General features: G+C 54.8%; 1 protein-coding gene across 1 annotated transcript in view; it reads left to right on the forward strand.

The window, feature by feature from the left end:
• igf2r (insulin-like growth factor 2 receptor) overlaps nucleotides 1-15,766 on the forward strand; it is a 31,100-nt gene that overhangs the window by 7,019 nt on the left and 8,315 nt on the right. The window contains exons 7-36 of the mRNA XM_084699544.1: nucleotides 105-210; nucleotides 361-520; nucleotides 936-1,128; nucleotides 1,722-1,825; nucleotides 2,247-2,411; nucleotides 2,721-2,867; nucleotides 3,049-3,195; nucleotides 3,688-3,825; nucleotides 3,960-4,110; nucleotides 5,131-5,308; nucleotides 5,457-5,572; nucleotides 6,008-6,179; nucleotides 6,469-6,747; nucleotides 7,282-7,383; nucleotides 7,570-7,744; nucleotides 8,074-8,247; nucleotides 8,798-8,947; nucleotides 9,208-9,386; nucleotides 10,065-10,152; nucleotides 10,293-10,502; nucleotides 11,185-11,315; nucleotides 11,545-11,648; nucleotides 11,827-11,957; nucleotides 12,073-12,269; nucleotides 12,592-12,718; nucleotides 12,934-13,065; nucleotides 13,413-13,684; nucleotides 14,151-14,363; nucleotides 14,649-14,798; nucleotides 14,889-15,255. Of these exons, the coding sequence (XP_084555670.1) occupies nucleotides 105-210; nucleotides 361-520; nucleotides 936-1,128; nucleotides 1,722-1,825; nucleotides 2,247-2,411; nucleotides 2,721-2,867; nucleotides 3,049-3,195; nucleotides 3,688-3,825; nucleotides 3,960-4,110; nucleotides 5,131-5,308; nucleotides 5,457-5,572; nucleotides 6,008-6,179; nucleotides 6,469-6,747; nucleotides 7,282-7,383; nucleotides 7,570-7,744; nucleotides 8,074-8,247; nucleotides 8,798-8,947; nucleotides 9,208-9,386; nucleotides 10,065-10,152; nucleotides 10,293-10,502; nucleotides 11,185-11,315; nucleotides 11,545-11,648; nucleotides 11,827-11,957; nucleotides 12,073-12,269; nucleotides 12,592-12,718; nucleotides 12,934-13,065; nucleotides 13,413-13,684; nucleotides 14,151-14,363; nucleotides 14,649-14,798; nucleotides 14,889-15,255 (4,958 nt within the window). The remainder of the gene's footprint in view (nucleotides 1-104; nucleotides 211-360; nucleotides 521-935; nucleotides 1,129-1,721; nucleotides 1,826-2,246; nucleotides 2,412-2,720; nucleotides 2,868-3,048; nucleotides 3,196-3,687; nucleotides 3,826-3,959; nucleotides 4,111-5,130; nucleotides 5,309-5,456; nucleotides 5,573-6,007; nucleotides 6,180-6,468; nucleotides 6,748-7,281; nucleotides 7,384-7,569; nucleotides 7,745-8,073; nucleotides 8,248-8,797; nucleotides 8,948-9,207; nucleotides 9,387-10,064; nucleotides 10,153-10,292; nucleotides 10,503-11,184; nucleotides 11,316-11,544; nucleotides 11,649-11,826; nucleotides 11,958-12,072; nucleotides 12,270-12,591; nucleotides 12,719-12,933; nucleotides 13,066-13,412; nucleotides 13,685-14,150; nucleotides 14,364-14,648; nucleotides 14,799-14,888; nucleotides 15,256-15,766) is intronic.

Genomic DNA, 15,766 nt, shown 5'->3' on the forward strand with positions numbered 1-15,766 from the left:
CTTTTTTCTCTTTTTCATGTATTTTTATCTTTTCTCTCTCTCTCTATCTCTCTCTCTCTCTCTCTCTCTCTCTCTCTCTCCTATCTCTCTCTCTCTCGTCCCAGGCTGAGGTTGCGCTACGAGGGAGGCCCCGGCACCCCGCCAGACTTCTGTAACGGCCACACCCCCGCCGTCACCATCACCTTCGTCTGCCCCTCGCGGCGACAGGAGGTGAGCGTTCACACACCCACCCGGGGGATTTCTGTCCAAAAATACGACGTCGGACGACAGCGCAAACCTAAACAATATGCTAGTGTCCCTCTCTGTCGATGGTTGGCCAGTGTCACGACTCTCCCTGTGCGTGTGTGTGTGTGTCTCCAGGGCAGCGAGCCCAGGATGACAGCCAAGACTAACTGTCGCTACGAGGTGGAGTGGGTGACGGAGTACGCCTGTCACCGTGACTACCTGGAGAGCAAGACCTGCAAGCTGACAAATGAACAGCACGACATTTCGATAGACCTCACACACCTCACACTCGGCGGTACGACCACACCCCCTGTAATGACACTCAAACACACACACACACACACATGCGCACACATACAAATACACTCACACACAAATACACACACACAAGCACGCACGCCAATACAAATAGACACAAACGCACACAAATACAAATGCACCTAAATACACACACGCGCGCGCGCACACACACACAAACACATGCAGTTGCAATATTTGAGTAGAGTGGTTCTCTCATTTCTGTGAGAAACACTGGAAGACACGTCTTGTATTTTGCAAAAGGGAACTTGAATCATGGGAGTCAGCCAGTATTCCTTTTGCAACACCGCTAAGCTGGTTCCTCTTCGACAAGCTTTGTGTAAACTCATAACTCTAATGTCATTGTGTGCGTGTGCGCGCGTGTGCGTGCGTGTGTGTTTGTGTGTGTGTAGCTCAAGAGGCACCGTACTATGCGGAGGCTCAGAGCCCTGATGGGAAGGACAGCTATGTGTACTACATGAACGTGTGCGGCGAGACGCGGGCGGGACAATGTGGAGACGACAAGCACTCGGTCTCTGCCTGCCAGGTCAAAGAGCCCGGAGACGTCACCAAGATAGCAGGGCGCTACGAGAACCAGACTCTCAGGTAAGAGGAGAGAAAGCGTCTCTCTCTCTCTCTCTCTCTCTCTCTCTCTCTCTCTGGCTTTGTCTCTCTGTCTCTCTCCATCTCTCATCTCCCCCCTTCTGCACTCTCTCTCTCTCTTTGAAATTGTCTAGTCTCTCGCCCCCTTCTCTGTTCACCCCCCCCTCCCCTTTACTCTTCTTATCCGCTCCTCCACCCTCCTCATCCTCCCCTCCTATCCTTATCCTCCTCTCCTCACCCCCCCCTCCTCCTCTCTTCTCCTCCCCCTCTCCTCTCCTCACCCCCCCTCCTCCTCCTCCTCCCCTCTCCTCCTCCTCCCCCTCTCCTCACCCCCCCTCCTCCTCCTCTCTTCTCCTCCCCCTCTCCCCTCCTCACCCCCCCTCCTCCTCCTCTCCTCTCCTCCTCCTCCCCTCTCCTCCTCCTCCCCCTCTCCTCACCCCCCCTCCTCCTCTCTCTTCTCCTCCCCCTCTCCTCTCCTCACCCCCGCCTCCTCCCCCACCCTCCTCATCCCTCTTTACTCTCCTCCTCTCTTCTCCTTCTCCTCCCCCTCTCTGCCTCCCCCTCTCCTCATCCCCCTCTCCTCCTGTCTCCTCCAGGTACTCTGACGGAGACCTGACCCTGATCTATCCAGACGGGAGTCGCTGCAGTTCTGGCTTCCAGAGGATGACCATCATCAACTTCCAGTGCAACCAGACCGCAGGTGAGCCCCCCCCCCCCGGACCAATCAAGTTGCTATTTAACGATTTACATTTATACACGTCTCCATGACCCTTTTATCTAACGGGGTGTCCGTAAAGTGCAGCAGATAATGAAGGATTAGAGGGGCACTTTTGTGATGAGTGAACAGTACTTAAGTGGTTGGTGCTGAGGGGAATCGGTGTTTACGGAATGCCGTCGTATTCCGAACGCATCCTCCAAGAAGTCCATTTCCCCAGATAGTGATCAACAGATAAGTGAGGCGGCTACTCGCGAGAGCCGCCATCAACAATGTTGCTGCGTCTGTTGTTCAGCCACATGTGATCAAAGGTTGTGACGTCGGCCATGACACTCGAATGAAAACCCGGGTCAAAAGGAAGATCGATATTGATGAATGTCTCCTCTCCCCCGCTCTCCACCCCCAGGGAACTCTGGGAGGGGCTCCCCAGTTTTTGCCGGGGAGACTGACTGCACCTACTACTTTGACTGGCAGACGGCCTACGCCTGCGTCAAGGAGAAGGAGGATCTGCTCTGCAGGGTCACAGACAGCAAGAAGCACTACGACCTTTCAGCCCTGACACGCTACCCCGGTAGGACAGAGCTCCGCTCTTCCCCCTCCTCTCGTTTCTCGTCTGTCCTTTCTCCTCCTCCCTCGTTCTTCTCTCTCCTCCACTCCTCGCCTCTCCTCTCTTTTTGTCTTCTCCTCTCTTCTCTCCTCCTCCTTCGTTCTTCTCTCTCCTCCGCTCCGCCACTCCTCACCTCTCCTCTCTTCTTGTCTTCTCCTCTCTCCTCTCCTCTTTCCCCCCTCTCTCGTCTCTCCCCTTCTCTCTTCTCCTCCCCTTTTTCTCCTCTCCTCCAGTTACTGATCCCTCCCTGTCCTCTGACCTCCTCTCCTCCAGAGTCGGAGTCGGCCCAGAACTGGGAGGCCGTGGACGCCAACGCCCCGGAGTCCGACCACCGCCGCTTCTACGTCAACGTGTGCCACAAGGTCCTCCAGCAGGGGGCGGCACTGGGCTGCCCCGAGGACGCCGCCATCTGCGCCATAGGTACATCTGCTACTGGTACTGCTACTGGTACTGGTACTGCTACTGGTACTGGCACTGACACTGGTACTGCTACTCTACCGGTTCTGGTCTGATAGGTACTGGTCAGAGTCACACAGTTCACTAGCTTGTCTGAACTGGATGCTAACGTTTCATGGTCCCTCGTTGCTTGTTTGTCCTCCAGGCAAAGACGAGAAAGCCGTGAGCCTGGGGAAGTTCCTGTCGTCCCCCAAGAAGACAGGAAGTGACCTCAGACTGACGTACACGGAGGGGGGCGTGTGCAGTAATAACAAAAGGATCATTACCATCATGACCCTCAAGTGCAAACCAGGTGAGGAGGAAGATGAGGGCCACATAGAGCAGGGAGGTTGGGAGAGAGTGTTGTTTTGAGAGAAATCCAGGATCCCCACCCCCCCCCACCCAACACACACACACACACACTTGTTTTCACTCAAACTGACCAATGAGTGACAGAACAACCTGAAGGTTCTGTAGGAGGGTTTGGAAGCAGATGACCTTCCACTAGCAGGGTGTTTACCATAGCAATCTGCGGTGAGAGACTTTCTTCGCAGTGTCTGGAACAGTCTGGAACCTTCCGTCCATCAGTTTGCAGCTAAATGTTTCAAACCTGGCCCTCTCACCAACTGACAGGAAGAGGAGGAGAGTAAAAATGGACGACGAGCTCAATAATTAAATACCAGTAGAGACGTAGCAAAAGTGGAAAGTCGGGTACCTTCAAAACCCGAAAAGGGCCGATTTTGGCCGGCGCGTGTGCGGCCCTCGGGACGGCTTTGTGAGCGTAGAGGTTTGTGCTTGTGTCCAGGGGACTTGGAGAGCGCCCCCGTCCTGAGGAGTGTGTCGAGCGACGGCTGTCTGTACGAGATTGAGTGGTACACGGCGGTGGCCTGCGTGCTCGCCCGGGCGTCGGGCGACGACTGCAAGGTGGAGGACCCCCAAGCCGGTCAGTCAGTCACTCGCACACACGGATCATCTCACACTGTCAGAGCACCGCTAAAACAAACGCCTACACGTAAAGAAGGGAAGGATCTATTTGTCTCTCGTCCTCCTCCCACACCTCTCCCCTGCAAACTCTAGGTATCTCGTTCGACCTGACCCCCCTGCGCAGGCCGGTGGGCAGCTTCTACAACATGTCCAGCGGAGACTATGAGTACCTCATCAACGTGTGTGGCCAGGTCAAGGCAGCCAAGTGTCCAGACAAGGCTGGAGCCTGCCAGGTGGACCAGAGGTATGTAGACAAACAGACAGACATGCAGACAGACAGACGTGCAGACAGACAGACATGCAGACAGACAGACATGCAGACGGACAGACATGTAGACAGACAGACGTGCAGACAGACGTGCAGACAGACGTGCAGACAGACGTGCAGACAGACGTGCAGACAGACGTGCAGACAGACGTGCAGACAGAAATGCAGATAGACGGAAATGCAGATAGACAGACGTGCAGACAGACAGACGTGCAGACAGACAGACGTGCAGACAGACAGACGTGCAGACAGACAGACGTGCAGACAGACAGACGTGCAGACAGACATGGAGACAGACCGACAGACATGCAGACAGACAGAAAGACAAACCGACATGCAGACAGACAGACACGCAGATAGACAGGCTGGAAGACACAGACAGACAGGCAAGCAGGTAAACGGGTAGACAACCAGGCAGACAGGTAGGTAGACGACGAGGCAGGCTGACAGGCGGCAACTAGACAGGAAGCCAGGGTAGACAGACATACTTTACAGGCTGGTAAACTAAACTGTCAGACAGACAGGCAGGCAGACAGACAGGCCGGTCGATAAGTTGGCAAGCAGGCAGGCAGATGGGTTCAAACCATGGAGATGACACTTGACATTCCTTTAGCACTCACCCCATGCTCATCCAGCTGCGAGCAGGAAGTGGGTCTCAAAACAACAATTCTTGTAAGGTGCTCCAGGGTTTCCCGCATCACTTTTCAGTCAAGGCGGCCCACCTAGGCAACAAACGTTGTGCAAAAAAAATAAAAAATCTTCCCGAATTTTATAGCGATATCCGCTGTGTTACTCTGTACTGTTTTCTCCCTCCCATTCCAAAACGCCAGTCTCCATTCTCTGCAGCATTAGTCTATCGCACAAACTACCCTCCCTACATTAGTCTATCGCACAAAGTAGACAAAGTAGTATACCACCTTAACTAACACATTTTCCGCGGAAAACCCTGTGCTCCCCTCTCCCCCTCCATCCCCCCCCACTCTCCCCTCCTCACAGTGGGACCAGCTCGTGGAGTCTGGGGGACTTCAACTCTCGCCTGTCGTACTACGACGGTCTGATCCAGCTGTCCTACGCCAACGGCTCCCAGTACAACAACAAGCAGCACACGCTGCGCTCCACCCTCATCTCCTTCCTCTGCGACCGCGACGCCGGCCTCGGCAAGCCAGAGTTCCAGGTAACCACCACCACCACTCACAACCTCGCCACCAGAGCCAAGACCAAGACCTGAGAAGCCCCATCCTTGGTTCCTTCTGGGTAACTGGTTTCACACGCACTGGAGACACCTTCTATAACCGTATTTGTGTGTGTGTGCACACCTGTAGGTAGAGGATAATTACACCTACAACTTCCGGTGGTACACGTCGTACGCCTGTCCGGAGAGACCCCAGGAGTGTATGGTGACAGACCCCAAGACTCAGGAGCAGTATGACCTGTCCAGGTCAGTCATGCACGCTAGTCTCTCTCCCTCTCTGTTCGTCTCTCTCTCTCTCTCTCTCTCTGTCTCTCTGTCTCTTTGTCTTTGTCTCTTTCTCTCTCTCTTTGTCTCTCGCTGTCTCTCTTTCTCTTTCTCTCTCTCTTTGTCTCTCGCTGTCTCTCTCTCGCTGTCTCGCTGTCTCTCGCTGTCTCTCGCTGTCTCTCGCTGTCTCTCGCTGTCTCTGTCTCTCCCTGTCTCTCTCTGTCTCTGTCTCTCCCTGTCTCTCGCTCTCTCTCTCTCTCTCTCTCTCTCTCTCTCTCTCTCTCTCTCTCTCTCTCTCTCTCTCTCTCCCTGTCTCTCTCTCTCTCCCTGTCTTTCTCTGTCTCCCTCTGTGTCTTCCTTTCCATGTAGGTCATCCCCCATACACCTCCCTCTCTTTCATCCTCCTCCTCCCTCCAGTCTCTCCAGGTCCAGGTCCAGCACCAGCACCAGCGGGAACTGGCCGGTCATGGATCTGTCTGACCCCAGCAACCTCAGGAAGTTCTACATCAACGTGTGTCGTCCCCTCAGCCCCGTGGCCGGCTGCGACCGCCAGGCGTCCGTGTGCCAGATGAAGTACAAGACCCAGGAGGTGAGGCCTGCAGCGCCCCCTAGGGGACACGCACGACACAACCGTTTATTTCACTGTCTTTATGTGCCGGTTCTGACATGGTTTTGTCTCCGGTTTCTCCCTCTTTGTCTTTGTCTCCGTCCGTCCGTCTCTCCCTCTCTCTCTCTCTCTCTCTCTCTCTCTCTCTCTCTCTCTCTCTCTCTCTCTCTCTCTCTCTCTCTCTCTCTCTCTCTCTCTCCTGCACTCTCTCACTGTCTCTTTTTCTCTTTCGCTGTCTCTCTCGCTGTCTCTCTTCCCTCTCGTCCCTCAGGGCACCCTCACAGAGACGGTCGCCGTCAGCAACATGGGCGTGGCCAAGCGCGGGCCCGTCATCGAGGCCCGCGACCGCCTGCTGCTGGAGTACACGGACGGCTCGGCATGCCGCGCCGGCGGCCTGGAGCTCAGCCACGCCACGCGCATCCACCTGGCGTGCTCGCGCGGCAGCGTGTCGTCCGGGCCGCGCTTCCTCACCGAGCAGAACTGCACCGCCAACTTCCTGTGGGAGACCAGCGTGGCGTGCGCCATCCGAACCACCAGCAACGACAGCAACGTGAGTGGACCAGGGAACCTGGGGACAGATTCCTTCCGGAAGTTGCGGGCAGAAGCTAGAGTCCGGTTTCTTTTTTTTTTTTTTTTTTGGTGGTGGGGGGGGACTCACATGATGTGTGTTCTCGAGCCGTGAGTATCCAAATGGAATGCTTGGAATGTTGGGTAACCAGTCTTGACCCGACAGGCGTGGAAAGGAACTGTTGACACAGAATGCATTGACACACTGATGAGCGATCATTGGCAGGGGGAATACTGCATCTTTCAACCAGCCTGAAAGATGCATCCAAAGGTTTACCAGCCCCCCCCCCCCCCCCCAAAAAAAGATGAAATCCTGTGCACATTGCAATGCCTGAGATCGTTTTTTTTGAGGTGCTCTTAATGACACAGAGGTGACTTGTAATGCACACTGCCACAATTTGACAGAAACCCGCTCGAAAAACTCTCCTCGGGTCGCCGGGTAGGTTGAGGAAGAGAAAGAGGGTGATGTGGTTTCCCAGTACGTCAGGTCTCCTGTGTGTGTCCTGTGTTGTAACAGACCTGCTCAGTAGTGGACCCCATCTCTGGCTATAAGTTCAACCTGCTACCACTGGCCTCCAAGACTGGCTACAAGGCTGAGGGCAATGGCAAGATCTTCCTGGTAAGCTGCCTGAACACACACACACACACACACACATATTGACACACGCACACGTTGACACAAACACGTTGCCAGTCGCTGACTCCCTGCTGTTTACCTGTGAACGCAAACACCCAAACGCCCTACGTGTTACGGATGCCAAGCTGACGCGATCTTACTGGTGTGTGCGCGCGTGCGTGTGCGCAGGTGAACATCTGTGAGGCGGCGTCCGAGTGTGGCGAGGCGGGGGGCAAGCCCGCGGCAGGGTGCGAGCTGGAGGAGGGCCGATCCGTGGGCCCCGTGGGGCTGGAGAGGACCCTCAAGTACTCCACCGACAATCTGCTCACCCTCACTTACAAGGGAGAGCTGGACAAGCCTACAGGTAGGGCCCTCGCACACGCGCCCGCTCGCCTGTCGTAGAATGGGTCTTCTCTCTCTCTTCCTTTTCTTCTGTCTCTCCTCTCTGTCCCACCCCCCTTTCGTCCCCTCCCTTACCCGCCCCACCCTCCCCTACCGACTGGCCCTCCACCCTCTCCTCTCGGCCCCTTCTCTCTTTCTCCCCTCTCTGTCCTACCCCCTTCCTTCCCCCTCCCCTCCCCTCCCCTACCAACTGTCCCTCCACCCTCTACTCTCTCCGCCTACACTCTCGGCCCAATGTGTGCTCCCCCATATTTGTCGTCCGCCTTGCCCCCCTCACCCCCTCACCCCCAGGTACGAGGGACACCTTCACCATGAGCTTCGTGTGCGACCCGGAGGCCCACCCGGGCCGCCTGGAGCTGGTGAAGGAGGAGCTGAGCTCGGCCGCGCACACCACCCACGACGTCTTCTTCCAGTTCCACACGGCCCTGGTGTGCGTCCCCGCCCCCGTGGACTGCCAGGTCACCGGTAAGACCCCCCTCTACCCCCCCCCTCCACCCCTCCACACACCCCCGTCTGGTCTCACCTCCAGGAGGAGAGCATCCGGAGGTTCGTGACCGAGGCGGTCCAGTGGAACAGTTGACTGCGAGGCTGCTTGTTTGCTCGACGCCGTGGCAGCGTTTTTGAATTAAACGTGTTGTCTCGCGTCTTTTTTTTTTTCCTGGGTTGTTGTGGCCTATAGTTAGACTGAAGTTAATTGAAATTTCCACATGAATGAAAGTATCAAGGTATCAAAAATGAAAAAGTATCAAATGTTTCCATTTGGTCAATTGAGCTGACACTCGTATCCAAAGTAATGTATAAATAGTGCAAATGGAAGGTACAGCAGACTGTTAAGGAGCAGAAGTGCGTACTAGTTCGACAGTATTTCGGCGGTCATGCAAGGAATAGTCTGTATTTACTAGCCACAATCTAAAGTAACCACATGTCAGTTACAACACGGTGACCTCCACCCGGAAAAAAAACAACCCAAAACGATGCGCACACAATGACATGAGCGGCTGCGGTTGACCTCCAGATTCCCACGGTAACGAGTATGACCTGAGCCACCTGAGCCGCGATGCCGACGACAGCCCCTGGACGGCCCTCGACACGTCGGACCAGGCCAGCAAGCGCTCGCTCTACATCAACGTGTGCAAACCCTTACCCTCTGTACACGGCTGCCCGGGTGAGCCACACACAAACACAGGCGCTCCTACACACGATCGCTCACATGCTCACAAATGCTTACACACTCATTCACCCACTCACATTCATATACGCACACATTCACTCACACACACACGCCCCAATATCCACAAGCAGGTGTAAACTCTTCAAATACGAACAACTTCGATCATTTTGAACTATTCCAAAGATTGAAATCCTTCTATTGGTGACACCGTCCTCCCCCTCCCTCCACATCTGTTTCTTTGATCTCCTCTCTAGTCGGCCCGCTGGGGGCGTGTGGGACCATGGGGGGGGTGGGGGTGAACCTGGGCTACATCCAGTCCAGCCCCCAGGTGGCGTCTGACGGCTCGGTCAGCATCGTTTACCTGAACGGAGACCGGTGTGGCGAGCAGGGCCACTACTCCACACGCATCCTGTTCCAGTGTGACGACCACCCGGTGAGTAACACACACACACACACACTTATTCATTTAGCAGACCCTTTTATCCAAAGCGACTTCCAAGAGAGAGCTTTACAAAGTGCATAGGTCACTGATAATAACAACAAGATAGCCCCAAAGCATTGCGGGTAGCCAAGAGAAGAAGCACACATTGTGAACAACCAAAAAATAAGTGCCAAAGGGAAGAACCATAAGAGCATGTAGTTAAGCGAGTTACAATTAAACAACATGAATCTCTAAGTGTAAGTGTACCTGTAGAAAACACCCACACACACACAATCACACACCACGACATGACACGAACACGACCACAACGCAACACGCACACAGAATGCTAATAGCCACAGTGTAGCATAAGGGCCACGCTGTAACACCCACCACCGTAACACACACACACACACCACTCACACACCACGATGTAACACACTAAAGAATAACAACTTGATGTCCGGTTTCAACTGACGTTTTGATGGACAGCTCTCCTTTCGAACTGATTGGAAAGGAGTCCATAGCAACCTTGTGTTTTTTTTCGAGTCACACCCCATTTCAGTACCCTCTCCTCAGTATCGGATTGACATTGTGGCATGAGCAGGTTAGCACCTCCGACGTCCTCCGGTTGGTACGATCCAAGGAGAGTAACTAGGAGTAACCGTCTGACCCCCCTCTGCTGGTCAGGGCTCTCCCGTGTTCGACCGGCTGGACGGCTGTGAGTACGTGTTTGTGTGGAGGACCTCCGAGGCATGCCCCCTCAGGAAGACCCAGGGTGCGTCGATCCATTCCAGACGTCGATTTGTCGTCGTTTTTGTTGTTGATTTGGGGCATCCTAAATGGTTCAGATGCCTAGCTCGCGTGGGCTTACACTGTGTGTGTGTGTGTGCGCGCGCGTGTGTGTGTGTGTCCCAGGCGACGACTGCAGGGTGAGGGACCCCAGGAGTGGCTACGTGTTTGACCTGAGCTCCCTGTCTGGTCGGGACTTCAAGACGCTGAGCGCCCCCTACCAGTACCACCTGTCCGTCTGCGGGGGGCTGCAGCGAGGCATCTGCACCCACAAAGACACCGGAAATGACCTCGTGTCTTCCTGTCAGGTGGAAGGAAGCACTCACCGAATCGCTGGTGCGTTCACTCACCCATTCCTGTTGTAACGTCATACATGTTCGACTTTTTCAATATCTGACTTGAACGGTACATTTTCACCGCTAGAAAACGCCACGAAAATGCCAAGCTTTACTTAGTGAAAGGAATATACCTTAAGCGGTACGATAGGAAACGGGTGACATAAGATGTTCTTGCTCTCAGTTAAACCCGTCTTTTCAATATCATCAAAAGAGAACTTAATGATTGAGTTAGCTTGTTAGTCTTAGCTTGTTAGTCTGTGAGTTAGTTAGTCCCCGGTGTGTCCGGCCCTCTCTCTACTTAGTGAGTTAGTTTGTGAGTTAGTTAGTCCCCAGTGTGTCCGGCCCTCTCTCTACTTAGGGAGTTAGTTTGTGAGTTAGTTAATCCCCAGTGTGTCCGGCCCTCTCTCTACTCAGTGAGTTAGTTTGTGAGTTAGTTAGTCCCCAGTGTGTCCGGCCCTCTCTCTACTTAGGGAGTTAGTTTTTGAGTTAGTTAATCCCCAGTGTGTCCGGCCCTCTCTCTACTTAGTGAGTTCGTTTTTGAGTTAGTTAATCCCCAGTGTGTCCGGCCCTCTCTCTACTTAGTGAGTTAGATTGTGAGTTACTCAGTCCCCAGTGTGTCCGGCCCTCTCTAGTGAGTTAGTTTGTGAGATTGTGAGTGTCGTGAACTCTCCACCTGTCAGGCATGGCGTCCAAGATTTTGAGCTACGTGGGAGACCAGATTGTGCTGAACTACACCAACGGAGAGACCTGTCACAAGACCTACCAGAGATCCACTGAGATCTACTTCACCTGCCACCCCGACAAGCACCCGGTGAGTACCCCCGGCACACCGTGTTGGGTCAAGGCACAGCAGTCACTGGATCTGGAGGCAGAGCAGTCACTGGATCTGGAGTTTCGTTGAATTGTAAAACCATCTCTTGCTTTAGGCCACCACAAAAATCTTTTTGGGTTTGTCTGGTGAGTGTTGCAAAGCGGTGTCACTTTTAGACAGAATGTAGCTCTCCTGACTCCCTTGTGTGCTTTGTATTCTCTGCCTCTAGGGGGCGCCCGAGTTCATCAAGGAGACCCCGGGCTGCACCTACCTGTTTACCTGGCAGACTGCTCTGGCCTGCATTCCTGTCAAGACCGCCAGCTGTTCCTACAAGTAAGACGTCTCTCCTCACCTCTCTTCTCCTCTCCACCTCTCTGCTGCTTCTCCTTGTCTCCACTGCTCTTCCTCTCCAGCACGTTCCCTCTTTCTCTCCCTTCCCGCTCCCATCCGTCTTGCTCCTCCCTCCCTTTGTGCGTGTTGGCATCAACATTTGGCGTCTGTTCCCCATCAGCGACGGTAAGGGACACTCCTACGACTTGTCCTCGCTAGCCATGCACTCTAGGAACTGGGTGGTGGAGTCCTCCACTGGGGAGCAGCAACGTTACTATATCAACGTCTGCAAGTCTTTAGTTCCCCAGGGCGGTGAGTACAGGCGCCTGGCCCGGGTCAGAATCACTCTCCCAGAAACATCTCATTTCCAATACATGGGATACATTTCCTTAATAAGTGTGTTCCCTCCTTGGCCTTTTCGTGATAGGCTCCTGGAAGTGTCCGTCAACTGCCGCTTCCTGTTTGAAGAGCGGCGACCAGTACGTGAGCCTGGGGGAGGCGGAGTCTGCGCCGACGTTCCACAACGACCTGCTGGTCCTTAAGTACACCGGCGGAGAGATGTGTCCCGACAAGCTGAGGAAGAAGAGCACCTTCATCCGCTTCCAGTGCGACAAGGACAAAGTGGTAAGGGTCTGGCGTCACACTCTCTCACACACACACCCACACAAGTCTTTCTATCCTAGTGGGGCCCGACCATTGACTTCCATTCAAAAATGTGTTATCGATGTCCCTAACCCTAACCAGAACCCTGAGTATTATTCTAAGCCTTACACTAATGCTAACCCTAACTCAAAACCCCAGTGAAAAAAGCATGACAAGTTATGAAAGAAAGTGACAGTCACACTTTTCACTATACCCGTGAGGACATTTGGTCCCCACAAAGGTAGTTAAACAAGACCACACAGACACACGTGTGTGCGACTACAGATGCCGTGTGTTTTCCCAGGACTCGCGGCCCACCCTGATCACAGCCTTGGAGGACTGTGTGTACACCTTCGTCTGGTTGACCGCAGCGGCCTGCCCTCTCAACAGCAGCCAGCAGGGAGACTGCAGAGTCACCAACCCAGCCAGCGGTGGGTCACACACACACACACACACACACACAGTAATACAATCCAGCACACTTTGACCCATCATACACACACACACACACACACACATATACACACACTGTCAGTGCACACACACGCACAAACACATTACACGTAAACTCATGCACATAATGAGCACAAGCCCACACACATGGGCGCACACACCCTTACGCTCTCTGTTCTGCCCTGTGTTCCAGGTCACCTGTTTGATCTGAACTCTCTGAACCGCAAGGGAGGCTACACCGCTTACGACAACCGGGACCCGCGCAAAATGTTCAGGCTCAATGTGTGTGGCGAGATGGACAACGCCGGCTGCCAATCAGGGACAGGTAGGAGGGCGGGCCCAAGAGAGGGGGGGGGGCCTATCACAGAGGGTGGAGGGAGGGAGCAAAGCGTCGACCGGACAAACATTGTGGAAGTTGGAAAATATGTCACTCCTCACGTGCTGTGTGCGCATGTGTGTGTGTGTGTGTGTGTGTGTGTGTGCGCACGTGAAAACAAACACACGCCGATTGTCTGTGACGTCCAGAGACATCCTGTATCACGCATTAGGTGTGTTTGTGCGTTATGACTGAGTGACGACAGTAGAGAGATCTCTCTAATGAGTGACACATCAGATCTGAGCGATCAGGAGATGGCTAACAGCCTTGTGTCTTCCCCCCCCCCCCCCCCATAGGCGTGTGCATCAAAGACACCCAGAGTGCGGTGAACGGTGGCACGTTCAGCAGGAAGCTGTCCTTCCTGGACCAGGTGCTGGAGCTGACCTATGAGGGCGGAGACGCTTGCGCCGCCAACCCCGCCCTCAAGCACAAGAGCGTGATCAGCTTTGTGTGTCGCTCGGAGGCGAGGGGCAGGGCCCAGGGGGCGGGGCCGGTGCTGGTGGACTCTGAGCTGGACACCTGCACCCACTACTTCTCCTGGCACACCCCCCTTGCCTGCGAGCAGCAGGTAACCAGTCACAGTGCAGCTGAGGTGGGGGGGCGGGCGGGCGGGCGGGCGGGGGGAGTCAACGGCCAATGAGAGGATGGAATGCGGGCTTAGGAGATGAGATTGCGAGTGGGCGCGCTGCATGACAAGTGTGTGTGAGGTGTGTGGATTGGTTAGCCAACACACACACACACACACACAGCCAGCTGCAGTAATCAGTCACTACCCAACCATCTGGCCCCAAGCCATGCCGGGCTGTGACATCATCACCCCCGTCAGCAATCGACTTCACGGGTTAGCGAATAACCAAGACAACTTCTGGAACTTACAGTTTGTCCCTTAAGCACGTGCTCATTTATTAAGGAACGAACGAAGGGGCAGGATGTTCGTTTTTCCAACTGCACAGCGGCTACTGCCAAGGAACTGGCAGTGACAATGGAACAAATGTCCAAACCCGAACCCTCCTTTTCCTCCCCCTCTTCCTCAGGTCAAGTGCTCGGTTCTGAACGGGTCGACTCTGATCGACCTGACCCCGCTGATCCACCTGGCCGGCTACTACACGGCCACGAATGAGGACGATGACAAGGAGCAGTCCCCAAACTTCTACATCAACATCTGCCAGCCCCTCAACCCCATCCCTGGGGTCAACTGTCCCCCCGGGGCCATCGTCTGCATGGACCCTGTGGAGGGGCCGCCCATAGTGAGACACACAGTTCGATACACGCACTCCCATACACTCACACACTTTGACACATGCAAGACATTCCAGACAGACACACGCACCTCCGCCCTGACCTTCACACACAGTCATAAACCCCATTATCCCTCCCCCCCAAACCGACACACACACACAAACCCCCAAATAACCCATCATCTGGCACACTCTCACAGCCCGTCTGAGCCACACACACACATGTGCACGCACGTACACATGCTCCTGAGTACAGCGCCGTTACGAAGCCTTGCCGTTTCCTGTCTGTTCTAGGACATTGGAAGAGTCTCGTCCAGCCCACAGTTCAGCACGCTGACCAACGAGGTGTCAATCACCTTCAACAGCTCCACCCCCTGCGTCTCTGACTCGGCCTTGAACTACACCTCCACCATCGTCTTCATCTGCCAGAGAGGCCTGGATCTGGTCAGTACACACTTGCAAACACGCACACGCGCACGCGCAAGCAAACCCCGCGCCCCACAGTCCGTGACCGCGTGCGTTCGCCTCCCCCAGGGCTCTCCCCAGATGGTCCGTCGGCAGGGCTGCGAGTACGCCTTCGAGTGGGCCACGCCCCTGGTGTGCCCCGACGCCACGCACACCCACGGCTGCACCCTGACCGACGACCAACTCCATTTCGCCTTCGACCTCGCCGCCCTGACCGGGGAGGTCAGCGTGGCCGCCGGGGCGGACTCGTTCCGGATCAACGTGTGCGGGGCCGTGTCGGACTCCGGCTGCAAGGGCGGCGCCGTGTGCCGGCTGCCGGGGGCGGGGGGGGGGGCGCCGGCGTCCTACGGCGTCAGCCAGGCCATGACCATGGACTACCGTCACGAGGAGCAGGGGGTCCTCATGCAGTATGGAGGGGGGGACCCGTGTCCTACAGGTGAGATGCTGGACGTTTGCGCACGAGAGAACAGTAGTACACTGCATGTTCCCCTCCTGGCCTAGCTTTAGTCACACCACTAGCCTTACTCCATATGACCTAGCTACTAGCCTTACTCCATATGACCTAGCTTAATTCCACATGACCTAGCTCCCAGCCTTACTCCACATGACTTAGCTACTAGCTTCACTCCACATGACCTAGCTACTAGCCTTACTCCACATGACCTAGCTCCCAGCCTTACTCCACATGACCTAGCTACTAGCTTTACTCCACATGACCTAGCTATTAGCCTTACTCCATATAACCTAGCTACCAGCCTTACTCCACATGACCTAGCTCCCAGCCTTACTCCACATGACCTAGCTACTAGCTTTACTCCACATGACCTAGCTACTAGCCTTACTCCATATAACCTAGCTACCAGCCTTACTCCACATGACCTAGCTACTAGCCTTACTCCACATCTGACCTAGCTACTAGACTTAATCCATATGTCCTAGCTACTAAC

The sequence above is a fragment of the Hypomesus nipponensis genome, chromosome 6 (assembly GCF_054491055.1).
Source record: "Hypomesus nipponensis isolate SF chromosome 6, ASM5449105v1, whole genome shotgun sequence".
In the NCBI taxonomy this organism is placed as follows: domain Eukaryota; kingdom Metazoa; phylum Chordata; class Actinopteri; order Osmeriformes; family Osmeridae; genus Hypomesus; species Hypomesus nipponensis.